The sequence below is a fragment of the Prorops nasuta genome, unplaced genomic scaffold (assembly GCF_024137725.1).
Source record: "Prorops nasuta isolate Cenicafe-Biocafe unplaced genomic scaffold, Cenicafe_Pnas_1.2 PNAS00015, whole genome shotgun sequence".
NCBI lineage: Eukaryota > Metazoa > Arthropoda > Insecta > Hymenoptera > Bethylidae > Prorops > Prorops nasuta.
Genome location: NW_027116812.1, coordinates 2934078 through 2951302, shown reverse-complemented (window position 1 = coordinate 2951302; position 17225 = coordinate 2934078). Strand labels below are relative to the sequence as shown.

General features: G+C 36.8%; 3 protein-coding genes across 8 annotated transcripts; 1 reads left to right on the top strand and 2 right to left on the bottom strand.

Moving 5' to 3' along the window:
- Nucleotides 1–1135: 1135 nt before the first annotated feature.
- Nucleotides 1136–5095, top strand: PIG-O (phosphatidylinositol glycan anchor biosynthesis class O). Its single transcript, XM_066736095.1, has 4 exons — nucleotides 1136–4061; nucleotides 4137–4307; nucleotides 4385–4605; nucleotides 4668–5095. The coding sequence occupies exons 1-4, from the start codon at nucleotides 1460–1462 to the stop codon at nucleotides 4860–4862; spliced, it is 3189 nt and encodes a 1062-aa protein (XP_066592192.1). The 5' UTR covers nucleotides 1136–1459; the 3' UTR covers nucleotides 4863–5095.
- Nucleotides 5096–5507: 412 nt separating this feature from the next.
- On the bottom strand, nucleotides 5508–8125 carry LOC136778991 (uncharacterized). Of its 3 annotated transcripts, none has more exons than XR_010823509.1 (4): nucleotides 8003–8125; nucleotides 6131–7929; nucleotides 5809–5925; nucleotides 5508–5753 (listed from the first exon to the last, which is right to left on the bottom strand). XR_010823509.1 is itself a non-coding variant. In XM_066736253.1 (3 exons), the coding sequence occupies exons 1-3, from the start codon at nucleotides 8118–8120 to the stop codon at nucleotides 5649–5651; spliced, it is 2022 nt and encodes a 673-aa protein (XP_066592350.1). In that variant the 5' UTR covers nucleotides 8121–8125; the 3' UTR covers nucleotides 5508–5648. The 3 variants fall into 3 exon arrangements, 1 of the variants encoding a protein (XP_066592350.1); XR_010823510.1 differs by having other exon boundaries at nucleotides 5819–5925; XM_066736253.1 differs by lacking the exon at nucleotides 5809–5925.
- Nucleotides 8126–9337: 1212 nt separating this feature from the next.
- On the bottom strand, nucleotides 9338–16930 carry LOC136779269 (uncharacterized). 4 transcript variants are annotated; one of them, XM_066736783.1, is made up of 7 exons: nucleotides 16791–16930; nucleotides 16199–16403; nucleotides 14869–15217; nucleotides 14534–14781; nucleotides 14212–14406; nucleotides 13840–14118; nucleotides 9338–13750 (listed from the first exon to the last, which is right to left on the bottom strand). In XM_066736783.1, exons 3-7 carry the CDS (start codon nucleotides 15023–15025, stop codon nucleotides 13016–13018), a joined length of 1614 nt encoding a protein of 537 aa, XP_066592880.1. In that variant the 5' UTR covers nucleotides 15026–15217; nucleotides 16199–16403; nucleotides 16791–16930; the 3' UTR covers nucleotides 9338–13015. The 4 variants fall into 4 exon arrangements, with proteins under 4 accessions (XP_066592880.1, XP_066592879.1, XP_066592881.1 ...); XM_066736782.1 differs by lacking the exon at nucleotides 16791–16930 and having other exon boundaries at nucleotides 16199–16500; XM_066736784.1 differs by lacking the exon at nucleotides 16791–16930 and having other exon boundaries at nucleotides 14534–14778; nucleotides 16199–16500.
- Between the last annotated feature and the right edge of the window lie 295 nt (nucleotides 16931–17225).

Genomic DNA, 17225 nt, shown 5'->3' with positions numbered 1-17225 from the left:
ACGAGTATTTGATTTGCCACGATCTCGAGTGAGAGAGTCACGCTACATTATGTGCCTTATTCAAGCTTCGACCCTTCATTTGTACTACGAGCGTGCTATGCACTTTTAAGCATTTTGCTCCGGGTCCATGTAGTACATATACATGTATAAGTGTGTATCTGTGTAGTACAATGTGTACACTAGGTACTACAAAGCGAAGCCGAAAGAAGGCCGGGAATGGTAGCACACGCAGCACGCTCCCGGCCAACCGCTTCAGTCACTTGCGCAACTAATGACGATAACGCACGGTTCACGCAGTTGACGGTACAGTGGGAAATTTCGGAAGGGGTCCATAACTCCATGTTCATGCCTGTGGTCCATAACCGTAACCCTGTAACCGTTTCGTTACACTCCTCTTCACGCATAACTTAATGAGCTTGACGCCAAGTCAACAACGACGATCATTATGATGGACTACCCATTTTCCTATGCTTTTGCAGCCTGAAACTCTCCAGCTCGACAGCTTGCCACTTTTTTTCTGAAATAACAAGTTTTGGTCGTGTTGATATTGCATACGACTCATCTCGCCAACAGCACAGTTTCACTTAAGCTATTACTGGGTGCTACAAAACTATTATAACTTTTATATACTTTATTCTCAGGTCTTATTAATTGATCATCTCTTGCAGCTACAGCAGTTACTCTTGCTAGCTGTATATTATACCACTGTTACTGCTATCTTCTAGGTTTCATGAGTTTCCCGCCCTTCCTGCTCCCAAGTGCAATGGAAAACTTGGAAAATTTTCGTGTCCGTAACTGCTTTGTTTGGATTATCTCTGTTTAATTTTTAATTGGCTTGGCAATAAATCAACTTTCTAATATGTTCTTAAAGCCTATATCCAGTGTGATGCGAAGAAATGAAGCAATGCCAGTGCCACCCCAACTTTTCACTTGCCACTCTTTTCCACAGCCGCGTTCTACTACTTCATTGATCAGTTATAAAAGTTATGTTATCTACTAACGTTATAATACCTACTACTGATGTCTCACTTACCAGCCTGAAGCTACCTTTGGTCACTAGATGTCTCCGTTTCCACCTTCAGGGCTTTAGCCTTTTGATGCTCCTCCTTTTAGCCATTTCTATCATAACCTCAAATCCTACCTCTGATCCTAACCTATATGTCGGTTTTCCAAAACCATTCGAAACGCGCGGTGTTATGTCTTTTCGGTGAGATTGAAAAAAGGCAGGCGGACCGCGGACGGAAGGAAATCAAGATTACGATTTGAACCATTCGAGATAAACTACGTCTTCCATGCTGTCATTGTTATGTCCGCAATATTTCCATTATGAATATGTCAATGCTTATTATTATCATTCGTGGACAGTTAAGAATCAGAAAGTGTCGTACAGATTGAGATGACGACAAGTAAGAAATAGTTATTATTCGCACATTTTTATATCCATAGACACGATCGAGAAATGAGTAAATTGTGGAAATTTATCCTATTTCACGGATGGATGTCATATCTAATGACAGCCGGTCTTCTACTTTTCACAAGTGGTTTTTTGCTCAATCGAATCTCCAGACCAGAGCAAAATGAATGTGTACACTGTTCAAGTAAAGAAGCGAATTGCATCATCAAGGATATGTTACAAAATTTAGAAAAAATTGACAGCTCGATTTGCCTTGAAAAGAAAGCTAGAGTTGTATTACTGGTTGTTGATGCCCTCAAATATGAGTTTGCGGATTGGCACAACGATGATGTTTCTGATTCGACCTATCATCGTAATAAAATTCCGATTGTGCACCAAACACTTCTGAAATATCCTAATCATTCGCGACTGTATAAATTTATGGCAGATCCTCCAACTACAACTCTTCAACGATTAAAAGGCTTGGTAACTGGTTCTCTCCCTACTTTTATTGATATCTCATCAAATTTTGGTTCTGAGAATATAGATGAAGACAATGTGGTTGACCAAAACTCAAATGCTGGTGTTGTATTTATGGGAGATGATACATGGATCAATTTATTCCCTGGAAAATTTAAAAGACAATTTCCATCGCCATCTTTTAATGTTTGGGACTTGGATAGTGTAGATAGGGATGTGCGATATCGCATTTTCTTTGAACTAAAAAAGAAAGATTGGTCCCTCCTTGTGGCTCACATTCTTGGGATAGATCATTGCGGGCATAAGCATGGATCTAGACATCCTGAGATGACAAGAAAATTAAATGACACTAATACACTTATAGCTGAAATTATGGAGTCTTTAGAAGATGATATGATGCTTTTTGTAATAGGTGATCATGGTATGACTATAACAGGAGATCATGGAGGGGATAGTGACGATGAATTGGAAGCAGCATTGTTTATTTATTCAAAGCTACCACTTTATACCAAGGAAGCTGTAAAAAGTAGAGACCAAGTAAATCAAATAGATATTGTTCCTACATTGGCAGCAATCCTAGGTTCTGCCATACCATTTTCTAATATAGGAACTCTTATATTGGATGCATTACCTAATAAGACTGAAAAAAATGGAGTAAATGAGATATTGTGGGACCCTCTATTTTCCTTATGGATGAACATAGCTCAAACAAAGAAATATATAGATACTTATTCCTCAGACACAGATACGTTCTCCAAGGAACAATTGGAGCAATTAGAAATTAAATTTAATTCTCTTTCCAAGAAAGTGAAAAGTGTAGACAGCATCAAGAACTTTCAATTGTTTATAGAGGATGCAAAAGATTACTTTAAGCTACTTAAAGACACATGCATGGAGGTATGGGTTCAATTTGACTCAGGTTTAATGTCCAAAGGTCTTATTTTAATGTTTTGCACATTATTCTTCTTCTATTTATTCGTCACTGGTATTCCTGAAGATCGTATGTCAACAATCTTCAAATCCTCTTTTTTAAAATGCTCCATAGTTACCAATGCTTTCACCATTCTAATGATTTTCTGTTTGCATGCTCTACACATAATACAAGAATGGAGAAATCCAATGTTCTTTGCCACTGGTGCTGCATCTATCTTACTGCTAGTGGTTTTAATTGTTCAAAACTGGGATGTTATCTCAATGAGCTGGTATAATTTATACGAGATAAGAAAGACGAGTTATATCGCCAGGATCATACTGCTTCTCACCATTTGTGGTCTATTCTCCAATAGCTACATCGTCGAGGAGGACAATGTAATGTCATTTTTACTAGTCACACTAATATGCTTGCTTGTGTTTCATGCCCAAAAAGATGATTCTTTGGAAAATACGGAAAAGCGATTTAGACCAAACCAAAAGCCTGTTAAGCCGACAAGCCTCAAACCCATAATAATAGCTATAGGATTAATTGGCTGTGCATCGGTACGTTTGTCTTGTTATTTTTGGCGATGCCGAGAAGAGCAACGAGAGAGAATTTGCTCATCGTTTGTCGCTGGTAAAACAGGCTCGATAATATCTCATGGCTTGGATCGTATATTACTCATCGTTGCTTTGATTGCACTTGCATTGTACATAACAATTATGAGATTATGGCTCAGAACTTGTGGAAACTTATCTGGATTTTCTCCTAGTGCAATATTAGGCCGATATTGTCCAGTCGTTATCGGAGTGTGCATCGGTTGTTATTGGGTTCTACAGAGACTTCCAAAATTGACAAAAGCTAAGTTTGTACTATCATGGCAAGTGAATGCATTGCCCAATACGGTTTATATTCTCAGTACAATAGCTATTTTCATCTTATATTATCGGCCACTTTGTGTATTTCTGCTACCTCGGAAAAAAACCTCTATAGATATTTTTGGGACCGGGGAAAATCTTGTACCACGTCTATTCGAGAAAATCAAGGATTCTATGTATCGCAAGAAGGATACGGAAATTGATGAGACACCAATTATTTATGGCTTAGGTACAGTTTATAGTGCAGCTTTTATCTCATTGAGCATCTTTCTTGTTTTACTTTATTCCCTATTATTGGGAGATGTTCTTTCAACAAGCACATTTCTTCTGATCACTACCTGTACATGCGTCCTGTCATTATCAGCTCTCGAAAGGTGCAAGAACGCTACCAGCATAGGTGAGCATAAATTATTATCGCATTTTTATTTTAACAAATATATTAAAAATCGTATAATTTTTGTTCTCTTTCCAGCTGAGCTAGTCGATGTTCCAACGCGTGTTCTTGTTGCTTGGTTTCTCATAGCTGAGTATTTCTTTTACGGAACTGGTCATCAAATGTCCTTTCCCACTATACACTGGGATGCTGCTTTTATTGGAACAGGTGGAAATTTTCAGACAAACATTATACCAGCAATTTTAATTGGTAAGTTCTGTAAGCGTTAATTAAAGCAGCTGGAAAGAAGGGATAACAATATGTCTGAGATTTTTCTTTTTTTTCAGGTATAAACACATTTGGGTCACACATCATTTTAGGGATTAGCGTACCACTTCTGGTGATCGCCCCATTCACTTTATATCTGATCTTACCGAAAATGGCAAGGATTAAATTTTTCGAAGATAATTTGAAGAGGGGAGAGCTGGCTCTGTTCGAGCGTAATGATACTTTCCATGCAGCCATCTTCTCCGTATCAGCCAAATATATTCAACTTCATGGCATCAGAGTAAGCTATCATATTTTTAAATATATCAATCCGAACGTTAATTCATCATCTTCCTTTTCTAGACTTTCGCGAGTATGTTGGCCGCAACTATCCATTGTCGACATCTGATGGTTTGGAAAATTTTTGCTCCTAAATTAATATTTCAAGGATTAGGATTTTTGGTAAGCACGACGAGTGTAATGTTGTCCTTTTTCTTGGTGTTTAGAATTGACCAACAAGTCGAGCGTTTAATAGCTAGCATCACAAAGAATAGATGATGATAAGTAAAGTTTTCGTATCGCCATAGTTATTTATATCGTACTACTTACAAAGATGATAGATTATAATGCAGAAGAAACTGTTCGTTATTGCCCTCTTACATCTCATATACAATTTCCTTCCCTTTAGCTTATTTACTAAATTATATGTAAATATATATTTGTACTTATAGTATCATGGATGATTTAACGAGTATGCGTGTGAATTTAATAAAAGATAGTTGAAAGTTTCAGGAGAAGGAATTTCATTTACCTACGCTTCAGCCATACTTTCCTTTTTTGTGTTAATCATTGATTGCAGCAGCGAATCCCAAACGATCATTATTATCAATTATATAACTATCTCCCTCATAAAAGATCTCTACTATTTTCATTAATTATTAGGAGCAACATGAATGTACTTAAGAAAAATAATATTACTATTCCATAGTTTAATTTATTCATCAAGTCACAATACTGCTTCTTCATGACGATTTTTGTTCATCAGGTTGATTTTTAACACACTAACGCTACCCTGCGCGCAATGCATTGCTGATTGCAGAAAAACAAAGCAACGCACTTGATGCAGGATTGCGCCCATGTGCGACAATACTCTCGTATGATTGTGGAACGATGGAATATTTTCAGTCACGATATCAACATCCCTTTTTGCATAATCCACTTTATTCAAACAAATTGGAAAGTTGAAACTTTTACAGCACACCTCTTTGCCACTCGTAGTGCGTTCATTTTAAATACATTATATCAAAATATATTTTATGGTATTCCTGCTGGATCGAGAGAGCATCAATGATGGTTGTGGTGCTGATGCCTGCGATTGCCTTGATTTCCTTCGGATAAACGTTGCGTCCAATCCGCATACTTCTCCCACTCTCCGTAATCGTTATTGTCCTATGAAAAATCAACACATTCACGAGTAGTCCATATCCTTATAAATACCACATACCTAACAGTACCAATTTCCTAATTAATTCTTTATATTTCTTTCAGTTTCTTTTTTTTTCTTTCACATTCTTTCTTAACTGTCTGTTTCTCGCACTTTAGGCGACATTGGCATTTGAATCTGAAAACACACGAAGCAAAAATGCACGTGTATATATAAGTATGATACGTATATAACGCCAGTTTACCATCGACGAACAAACTAAACTAAGATACTCGTTTCTTTCAGCAGATTTCGGTGATTCTAATTTAGTGAGGAAAAAATTATAGCCAAGAATTTAAGTTAGGATCATGAATATATCGATTAGGGAAGATTATATACTCACGAGCAAATTAATTCCACCACCTTGGTGACCTGGCGTGGAACCACCACCAGCTTGAACAGACTCAACGGTACCAGCTGGAAGACTCTGATAGCCCTGGTGTAATTGCATGTTGACTGCTCTGGCCGAATATTCTTTAGGAACTTCTGCCTCGTTGATCAGTGCTTCTATATCGTTGGACGCAGATCTCTTCGTGAATACATTGGAACCATCCGCTACTGGGTAAGACTGCCAAAATGGCAAGGAAGTCTTTGGCAATGCTCTCAAGGCCAACTTCGAGGTAGCTGGATTATCAGAGGAATAGGCGTATGGAGTAATAGTGTCCATGGCTGACATTCTTTTCACCAAAGCATCAAAGAAGGATAAATTATAAGGTGAACCATAACTGTCCTCGACGATCGTTTTCGAGGTCTCGCTGGTCGGTGCTTGAGCCTGATCTGCACTGTCCTTGATGGCGCTTTGCACGGCCACTGTAATGTTCTTTTGAAGATCCGTCAACATGTCGAAAACCTGACTGAGGACTGCTAATTTCTGCTGGAACTGAAGCGTCCCGTCGACGGCAGGTTTTGCCCAGATGCTTGCAAATGGCGGCTTAAATGGCTTCTTGGCACCGGGGGCCGTTGGGCTGGTAGTCTTCTCGTAAGCGATCAAATCACTCATGGTTTTCACCATACCGCTTTTCAACTCTGATAATTCCGTTATGATCGAGTCGACAATCGTGTCCTTGGCGGCGCTGATAGCCGTCAAGTCCTGCAAGGTCCTCGCTACCCTGGTGGACTCGTCGTTTCCAGTGTTGTCGACTGACCTTGCAACTTTGGCCGTACTATCGGCTGTTTTATTCAACGTCAGACTGTCGAAAAGCTTCTCCAAAAAAGCCGATACCTTCTGATTGTATTCAGCTGGTCCGGGAATGATGGCGGATGGTGCCCAGAAATCGGCGGGCACGATAGTGCTCTTTGGTACCGGCGTTTCGGTGACCGCTGCTGGATTTACTTCCGGTGCCGCGGTTGTCGTGGTAGCGATAGTTTTGAAGAGAGTATCGAGGAAGGTTGATTTCTTGGAGATGAACATGGATGGGTCGACTACGGGTGAGAAGGCTGCAGCGTAAGGTGAGAAAGGACCAAACATACCGGGTAAGTATTGCTTCGGGGTACCGGATACCTTTTCATCGGTTTCCGGTTCCTCTGCGATCGTTGCGAGACCAGGATAGGCGGGTGGGGGACCAAAGCTAGATACCTCCGGTTTGTTGACATTTGCCAAAGTGGACGGGTCAAGGTCCCTCCTTTTGCGGGACGTCGACAGACTAGAATCAACTGAGCCACTTTCGGACCCATAGGGAGTTAAAGGATTCGCGAATGGGTAGGATGGGAAAGGGGCAAAGGGGGACGCGAAGGGGGAGAACGGAGAGAATTTGGTGGCTGGTGCAAAGGGACCGAAAGCTGGACCGAATTTTGGACCAACTGGACTGAGCATACCCCTCTTATCCTTAACTGTGTTACTGTTAGCGTCTGGCGACTCTGGAAAACCTTCTGCAGATTTCGAAGAATCGAACGGGAATGCATATTCGCTGGCGTACAGGCTCGGTGTACCAGCTTGGAACGGGAAGAATGGTTTTGGAACTCCCGCTGGATAAAACGAACCGCTACTACCGGCGAACATGTTGCTCAACATGTCGGTCTTCTTGGAAATCATTGTTTTCGGGTCAACGAACTTTGGAAAGAAGGGTGAAGTTTTTGGCACGAAGGGAACCGATATAGTGTCTATTCCTCCTACCGTTGGTGGTCCCAGTGCTCTCGAATAAACTGGAGGATAGACACAGGTAATAAATAATAGTATTATATACATATACATTGTTAAGATGAGATATTATCATACCTGGTTTGCCCGCATAACCACCAGCCGCGGATATCCATGGCGATGATGAGAACGGGGGCGGTTTGGCAATTGTACAAACCGCCAGTAGCACCACTAACAATCCTTCTCGTACCGACATCTTGATGTATCTAGCAAATCTGAACGAATGACGATTCACCCGATGCTTTTATACTCATTCATTTCTTGCTATTTATGCAAATCCGCCAAGACTCTTGTACAGCTACGGTCATTTGCCGTCCGGTAAGCTGCCTGCCAGATCGTCTCATCGAGTTAATCCATCCATCCTTCCTCCTTCTCCTCTCTCCCACTTCCCCCGTTTGTGTAAAACACCAGTCTTTTTTACACTTGCCAGTAATGAAAAATTCAATTAATTCTGCAGACAATAAGTGCAGATGCGGTATAAAGTACTATATATATCTACGTATTGTAATATTATTAGTTTTCAAGATATTGGAGCGATTCAACGAAAATTAATCATCATTTTTAGATTAGTATTATTTTCCCTTCAAAGATCACTTTGCATTGCTTAATCGTTCAAATAGAGTATTTAGAATTTTGTTTATTAATTTACAAATTTTAACTGGAAGTTTTTAATTGATTGAAATGATATTATATTTTTTCTTTTTTTAATTTTACTTTAATTCGAAGGCTGATCTAGTCAAATTACCAGCAGGAATGTCCTTTTTTAAAAATATGTGTGATATATCTTGCTAATTGTTTAAATTATCCTATTTTTATTCCATTTATTAATGTTATTTTCTTACAACAGGAATTACCAATACGATCACGTGTAACTTCAATTCCCTATGTAGATTGTACCCATTTTAACAGTATCATAACAGTTACGTTTAAAGCATTTTATTTCATATACCATGTATAAGATAACGCAAATTGGATTATCGTCAAATTTTAATATTCCAAACATCTGGATGAAGTACGACTGTACACTCGGCCATTTAGGCAACCGTCGAGAGCCACAGGTATAAATCAAGATTAATAAATATGTTATTCTCACACATATTCAATACTTCTATTCAAATTATTTTTAGAACTACAAATATCTTTCCGTATCTTTCTTTTATAAAACTCAAGTGTAAGTATTTATGTAAACGTTTTAGGAAAATCTATGGAATTATTTTTATCTCACTTTTATTTGATAATATTATTTAATAGCCAAAATTTCTGATTCACCAAGATATTAGTCTTCTGGCAATTGAAGAATCTTCGTGGTAGCTGTAAAAAACTAAAAGATATAATTTACAAAATAAAAATAAACTACAAAGGTTGGTGGGGCTTGAATAAAAAAAAAAGGAGGAAAATTATACAAATGGTTTTCATTCATTTCTTTGTATATTATTGGAACAATCATTTTTATGATAATTTTTCAACGCAATGTGACTGCAGAGTTCAATGCATTTAAAATGTACATATAGATGGGTCATTCAAAATATCTGTCCATTTATTTTAGTGTAACGTCAAAAAAGTTTCTGTCACTTCAGTTCATTAGCTTTCACTGGGGCCTCATACTCTTGCGATATCGTTATTTGCGAAATAAATGTAGCAACTGATCTATATCGGCATTAGACTGATCATAAGACTGAACGATAACACTAATACATTATACAAATTAGTATTGTCGATACTCTTTTCTTTAATTTTTTTCTATAAAATTGTCACAATAATTGCCAAGAGCTCGAACCAAAGAAAATCTATTTCGAACAAATCTTGGCAATTCCCGTCTGATCTATTTTTCGATTAACACACTGTCTTCCTGGCAAGATTTCTAATCTTCACCAATAATCGTAAAATATCCAATTTCCCTCTTTACAATAAGTTATTATTTTCAAAATCTGTTGTTACTGATTTTAATAAAGATTTATACACGTTTCATGTTTTTAGAATTTTTTTATACATTGTCTACCATGCGAATATCATTAACTTTAGTCCCGACTGTTTTATTTATCATTACAAAAATTTGATGAGATTTAACAAAATTTTATCCAGGGTATTTTTATACGTCATCAATTCATAATAGTTGCTAAACCAATTTTTGTTTTTTAATGAGCAAAAAGGCAGTTTACAGTAATAATAAATTATGTTCATTCTTGTATCAGAAGATTCGGCAATTACACGCCAAGTAGTTGAGCCTGATATAAATCCGACGATCTGTGCGCTTTACACCCAGTTTTTAGCTTCACTAAATTCTTTTCACATTGAAATCTTACTCAGGTCATTTTCTACTGCCAAACTTCAATGTCAATTAAATATATGCTAACACAAGTTGAACATTATAATATCCGAACATACAAATACACACAATCCACACATACATTCAAGAAAAGTTTCGATTTCCTTGGCAGTGTCCATAATAATTTAACATTCAAAGTAAATGGTGGATTACACTTCCTTTCAATTAATAATCTACTTTGAGTTGTGTGATATAAACTAAGTTATACTACAATGCTTGTAAAAACTCATTTCTTTTTCTTAAAAACGGTCGTTCCTACAAGCACGTTAGTATTATCTTCAATCAGAATACCGAATAGCCAGTTAACTATATAGCCAATGCTATAAATTAGATAGTATGAACATAAAACAGAAATTCCTATACAATTTTTAAATCTGACCCTCAATGAAGATGTTATTGAGGATTGAAAATTACTTAATTCGACATTTTTCTTGGTAGAGCAAACTGTCAATATTGTATTTGGTCAAACTTCACTAGAATGCTCCTCAAAGTAATATGAAGCCTCGAATTAAATAATATTTAATACTAAATTATTTCTTCGGTAAGAGCTGAATTCAAAAATTAGTGTAAGGTTTTTCTTAAATTTTTCATACTAACATAATTTATATATTTCACCAAAGTTGACCAGCCATGCGGTTTATAGCTGCAATGGCAACAGTACTAGTGTAAATTATACCAATTATCAAACAAACAGGAATCATGAAAGTCGAACAACTGAACATTATAAATTATTCAGTCTTGCTGTATTTTTGAACAAATTGGAATGAATATGAAAAATCTTCTATTTATTTGGTTAAAACATTTACAAAATATGTCCATTGTACTACAAGAGGCATGTGCAAAATAAGATTCATTTGTCCGTGATAGTAAAGGCTAAGCTTTACATTTTACTGGATTTCTATTACTGTACATATGAATAAACAGAATTATTATATCTTCATTTTATGATGTTTATACACTATTTTTCTTAAAACACCAGAAATCAAGTTAGGACAAATTCTCTTGGCGACAGTTGTACATCGGACATTAGATCAACCATCTTTTAACCAGTACTTTACTTTATTTAAAGCTTTGCAAGCGACTTGTACTACTGACACGATATGTATGTACTAAAAAAATACTTTTCTTCTCAACATGAAATGTTACTAACGGGCCATATAGTCATGTAAAGGCGATTGACTAGAATTTTATTCTGATATTATTGTTGGAGTAAACAATATCAGAAAGTAGCAAGCAACGTTGAGGAAAAAACTCGTTCTTCAAAACTGGCAAATAATGGGGCACAAGTTGTTATCACGAACATGACATTGGTAATACTATTAGCCGGCAATAATATACTATGAACGCATGGATTTCTTAATTATTATGTAATAATTGATTGCATTAAGATCTAGCTGACATTTCACCGATACTAATGTTTTCCCTCAAAATTATGATAAAATAAAATACAAATTTAAACATCATGCCATGACAATACAAATTTTGGCCAGCAACACAATACAAAAAAAATGCACGAGCTTCGTAAAAACACTTTAAAAAAAATAGAGAATTAATTTTTCTTGGTCATTTTCAACTTTGTTGAACTGACTGATTGGATTAAAATACACGGAATAACTCTAACATCGGTATTGCGTAAAGGGTCTGTTTTTTTTTCTCGCGGGACTGATGTACTAGTGCAATAAGTTAAAGTTATAAAACATACATTCGTCTTATTTCAACAAATTGCAGCAGTTAGGTAGTACAGCGTCAAAAAACAAACCCAAAATAGGGTTACTTAAAATTAGTACCTACAAAATCGCTATTAATACTATAATCTTATAAGCATATTTGTTCGATAAAATAAGTTACAGTAACACTCACGGTTTACAAAATCAGCACTAATATTTATGTACTTTGGCATAAAAATATTCTTAAAAAGGACTAATACTTATTTTCACAAACTTCATGAAAATTCACTTAAAACTATTATTTGGTACACAAATGGAATTAAGTGAGTCATTAATTATACAATTACATCCAAGAGTCTTTGATTTTTGATCATACAAAAATCATCAGAATCCAATCTAGCATGAAGAGTTTATACTGTAGGTAGCAAAATGTACAAGGCAGCTTCAAGAACATTATACAAGAATTTTACGCGTTACTGGATGCGACGATTTGAGCGTGCTAATCTAACCGTAAAATCTGCATCGAGCGCTTAGCTGAATTTTGCCTTATATTTATATGGTAAGATATAATCATTACTTCTCTTCTACCTTCGATTCACGGACAAATGACAGAAGGTTGGCTCGAACAAATAGCTGATAAAAGTAAGGAATCAATATCGACAAAGATACTGATCGACGCTTTGCTTGATGCATTAAATCGCGGTCTATGCTAACAAGGGTAGGCAAATGATCCCAGCTATTTACAAATTATAGTTATAAAAAATGTGATAACTTTCATGATACATAGTTATGATGATGATAATAAAAATGACATCTTTTTAGCGTTCTTCGTAAGAGGGAATGAAAGTAATATTTATCTACTGTTTTAAAAGATTGCATCCGGAAATTAGTTTTAATAAATTTTCTCTCCGCGTTTAACACATAGACTGTTGAAATAGCGAAAGCGAAAGTTGATGTTACTGGCCGGACCACACTACTGTTCTCACCATATTTATATTGGCAGCTTCATTTTTGCTGTTACTCGCTCGAGTATCCTTTTCTGACTGTCCATGAAGATCATTGCCAGATATTTTGTGTGACTAAAACCGATTAACCGAATCAGGCAAAAGTATACGGATCAACGGTTTTACTAGAACAAGGTTGAACATCATCCGGGGGTGGATGCCACTGACCGGACCACACTGCAGTTCTTATGATATCAATATCCGCCGCTTCATCTCTGCTGTTACTCGATGCAGTACCTTCCGGCTCCCAATGAAGGCCATTACCAGATATTTCGACCGATCTAGATTCCGTCATGCTCCAATAATTACGTACATCCGTATTGGCTGGAATTTTAGAAGATTTGGGTTTAATTTGCTTGGAACCAATATTCCTATGATCGGTGTTTTGCCGGGGTTGAGCATTCTCAACCGTCTGTAAAGGCAATTTTCTTGGAACACGTCTAGTCGTAGCTTCTTCAGTACGATTATTATCTACTTTGTTCGCAGATGAATCAACATTATCTATCGGGATGCCATCTGTATCTCCGCCTGTACCTCTTTTTCTTCGTCTTCTCCTTTTTTCTATTTCAGTATCCGTTATCTGGGTTGTTGCTGCAGCTCCATCCTCCTCCTCGTCTTCTTCCTCCGCATTTCCATTAGGCAAAAAATGCTGTCTAGCCGAAGCCCAATGATCTTTACGATTATTTCCATGCTTATATTTGTCGTAACTACCGCTATTGTTTCCCCGATGTCCGTTGGTCGTATTCGCGTCACTATCGGAACGTTTTTTAGATTGTTGACTCCTTGCCCATGACGAAGACCTTCTTGGACTGCGTTCTCGCAAAGTGACCTGTATTAATTATTTTTAAAGCTTACGTTATAAGTTATATTTTCATTTCTCTCCCTTACTATCTAATCCTTTGAAGTTCTTTTACGCACCCCTGAGGATGAAGAATTATCGACCGGTTTGTATAGCTGTTGAGACTGTGACCGATCTCGCATATTTTGTCCTTTACATGTCGAACCATTACGACCATGAATCCACGACAGTATAAATGAGAATAAGGTGCAGAATAGACCTATGCCGGCAGATGCCGAGAGCTGCGATCTGGTTCTTCGTGGTACCCATCCACCGCTATGATATTCCCATATCGAAGATGCTAACAACGCACTTCCCAGAGTATAGGCCAAACCGATGCCAGTAAACACCCAAGCATTCTAGTGAATAATTATTTCAGTAATTTGAAATATTTAATTAGCTTTTAGAATAATTTCAAACATAAGACATGTGTATATTACAAACTTACTCACCAGTTTGGACCAATTAAAAGGGAAAATATATATGATGTGAGATATATCGAGGAACAGCAGTAAAGCGGTGATTAAAATACAGAAAACGGCTATGAAGATCATAAATCGTAAACGTCCCACTAATGGCAGCATGAAGAGACTGACTTTGGCAGTGCCTGAACTGCATAAAGTGGCCAAGCAAGCTGCCGATGATATCTGCATGAAAAGAACAATTACCATTAATTGTCTCTCTTTATTGCTTATATCGTTAAGTACAACAGATAAAAAAAGATTTGGATAGTGGCTGTTTTTGAAAGTTTAAAAGATACCAAGGACTACTTACAAGCAATAAAACTCTGAAAACACCAGTTGCTGTCTTCAGATGACCCTGTATGTCACAATAGAAAACCAGGTGGTTAGCTCTGGGCCAAGGCAATGCATTGGAAGAGGACCCATGCCTGTGATGGTCACTATGCCCATAGTGACCCCGATAGTTGGCATGAGAGTCCCAAGAGTGGACTGTAGAGTGAATCCCTGGTGAATCCAGTTCAGATGATTGGGAGCTGATTCGCCCCCCTGTCCTGCTACCTGCTGCATTAAAACAAGATGCTGAATCATTTTAACAACAAATATTTTTCTTAAAATTATTCATTTGAAGAAACGGGAAGTGGCTTATACTTTTTGTACCAATTTCGAACTCCTGTATATCCTCCGGCCTAGAATACGCAGATGGTGGTAGCTCAAGCTCACGAATCTCCTCCAGTAAAAGTACCTCAATTTCGTCGGCTGCGTATAAATCCGAGACCGAGCGCAGATGATTCCGAGTCTCGCTCATCACTCAGACTCGCTAACTTGTTATCTCCTTTCTGCCTGCATTTGTTGCTACTGGACGTAACAGCATTCGGCATTCGTCAGAAGAAAATAAGTTCAATTGACAATCCATTCGCACATAAGAAGATTGTAAGTAAACTCTGGTTACATCTTTGGCTACGCAGGTGTTATCATTTTTCCATCGTTGGATTGACTCCTTGTTCATAAAATTTAATCATTTATATTGAAATAACTGTGTCATTAATGACGAGATATTCAAAAACAGATTTAAAAAATACATAAAATAAAGATATTGTTTATCATAGTTGTGTTCAAGACAACTTTGTGAAATATTTTTTTCTTTCATTTCACAAATAGCCATTGCCATACAAAATTTGTATGTTTGATATAACTTTATTTTATGAGTCATTCTAATCAAAGAATTAAATTAAAATTTTTTTTAATTTGTTAATTAATCTTCAGGAATTAAAATACACATTAATTTTATTTATATAAACAATTTGTTTGGAAAAATCATATTTATAACTAGATAATCACATTTTTAGAAAATGTAAACAGTTAATACGTAGAATATATTTCTTCGATTAAAATATGAATTCTCATAAAATAAAATCATGTTTAAACTATAAGTTTCGTATGGAAAAAACTGATTGCAAGGCTAAACAAACAAATGTTGTAGCATTACTTTAGGTACAAATATATGAAATACAATATAATTTCTTTAATTGCTTTTGAATATTTCATCATTAATTACTGAATTTTAAAAAAGAATTTTGTATCTTTCAATTAAAAAGTATTTCTGACTAGTATAGCCTGTGAATAATATGGTTGAACCTCTTTAAATAGGAAAATTTGTTTATAATCAAATGAGGAAATTGTAGAAGTATAAAAAGTGGGTAACTTTTTACTGTAAAGATTACACTAAACCGCTTGATCTACATTTTGACGAAGTTATTTGTATAATTTCATTCTGACAAATAGCAAACAAACAAAAAACAAAAACCAAAACAATAACAATAGAAAAAAATAAACAGAAGAAACAATTATAATCTTCACTTATACTAACACACTTTTAATGATTATGATTCTTAGATATCATTCGTCTTTATTATGATTCTTTTTTATCACACGTGTAATAAAGACAGACCAAAATGAGTTGTGCTGATATTGCTATTACCTATTACAACGAACAGTCGCCATTGCGCTTTCATCCGCGTCCGTGATATCTGATAATGGTGTCGTTGATAGTTACAATAGGTCTCACGCTCATGATTTTTAATACTTTGACGAGACTGTGTCAGCCGTCAAGCCCAGTTGGCCCCTTGTCGACAGTTGTCGATAAACGTCGAGTTTAGTTCTAGTAGTTGTCTAGTCTAGTCGGCCTACGCTCACGCATGATAAACTTTAAACACCAGAGCCAGAGCGAAAATGGAGCCTAGTGCCCCTAGTAGAGATGAGGAGAAGGGAGATATTACGACAAGGCATACTAATATGCTTTTCTAGTAACTTTTGTAATAATAAATTGAATTGAGCCGAATCGTCTTTTTATATGAATTAAATATAAATACACGTTCTTCATATTCATCTATTTATTGTTGACAAATTAGAAATTGGAATCCACTGCATATGGCATATGCAATTGATGATTTTAAAAGAGAAGACAAAAAAAGGGGGGATGCTTGGATCGTAGGAGAAATAGGAACGAATAGAATTTAAGGATTGGGCAGCAGGTTCCATTTTCCAAGAGGGGGCGTAAAAGCCACATGTACCTGTTGACCTCCAATCTCACTGTGATCCATAATCCGTGAAGGCGAATCGCGAGATCTCGCTGGTTCGGTCACGTGACATCGGGTACTTCCACAGTTATTTTTTCAGGCATGATGGCGCCAAACGCCAGTATTCACTTTTATGTAAATATATTATCGATTCGGTGTATCTCGCGATTAAATACGACCGGACAGAGTTTTACGAGTAATAATTGAGAATAGTCAGGGTACGCGAGACGGTTGAAAAGTGAGTACGAGCTGGCTGTATGTTACTGAAATCGCTAATGAGGACATGTTGGTTAGGCTGCTGTGACAGGGGTGTACGCACTTATCTCTGTCAGGTTGTCGGCTGCTTAGAATCCAGCCAAGCCGCAACCGGTGACATTAGATTTGCTTTGGGAATTTTTGGAAATCACGTGCGCCAGTGCGCGCGAAAAT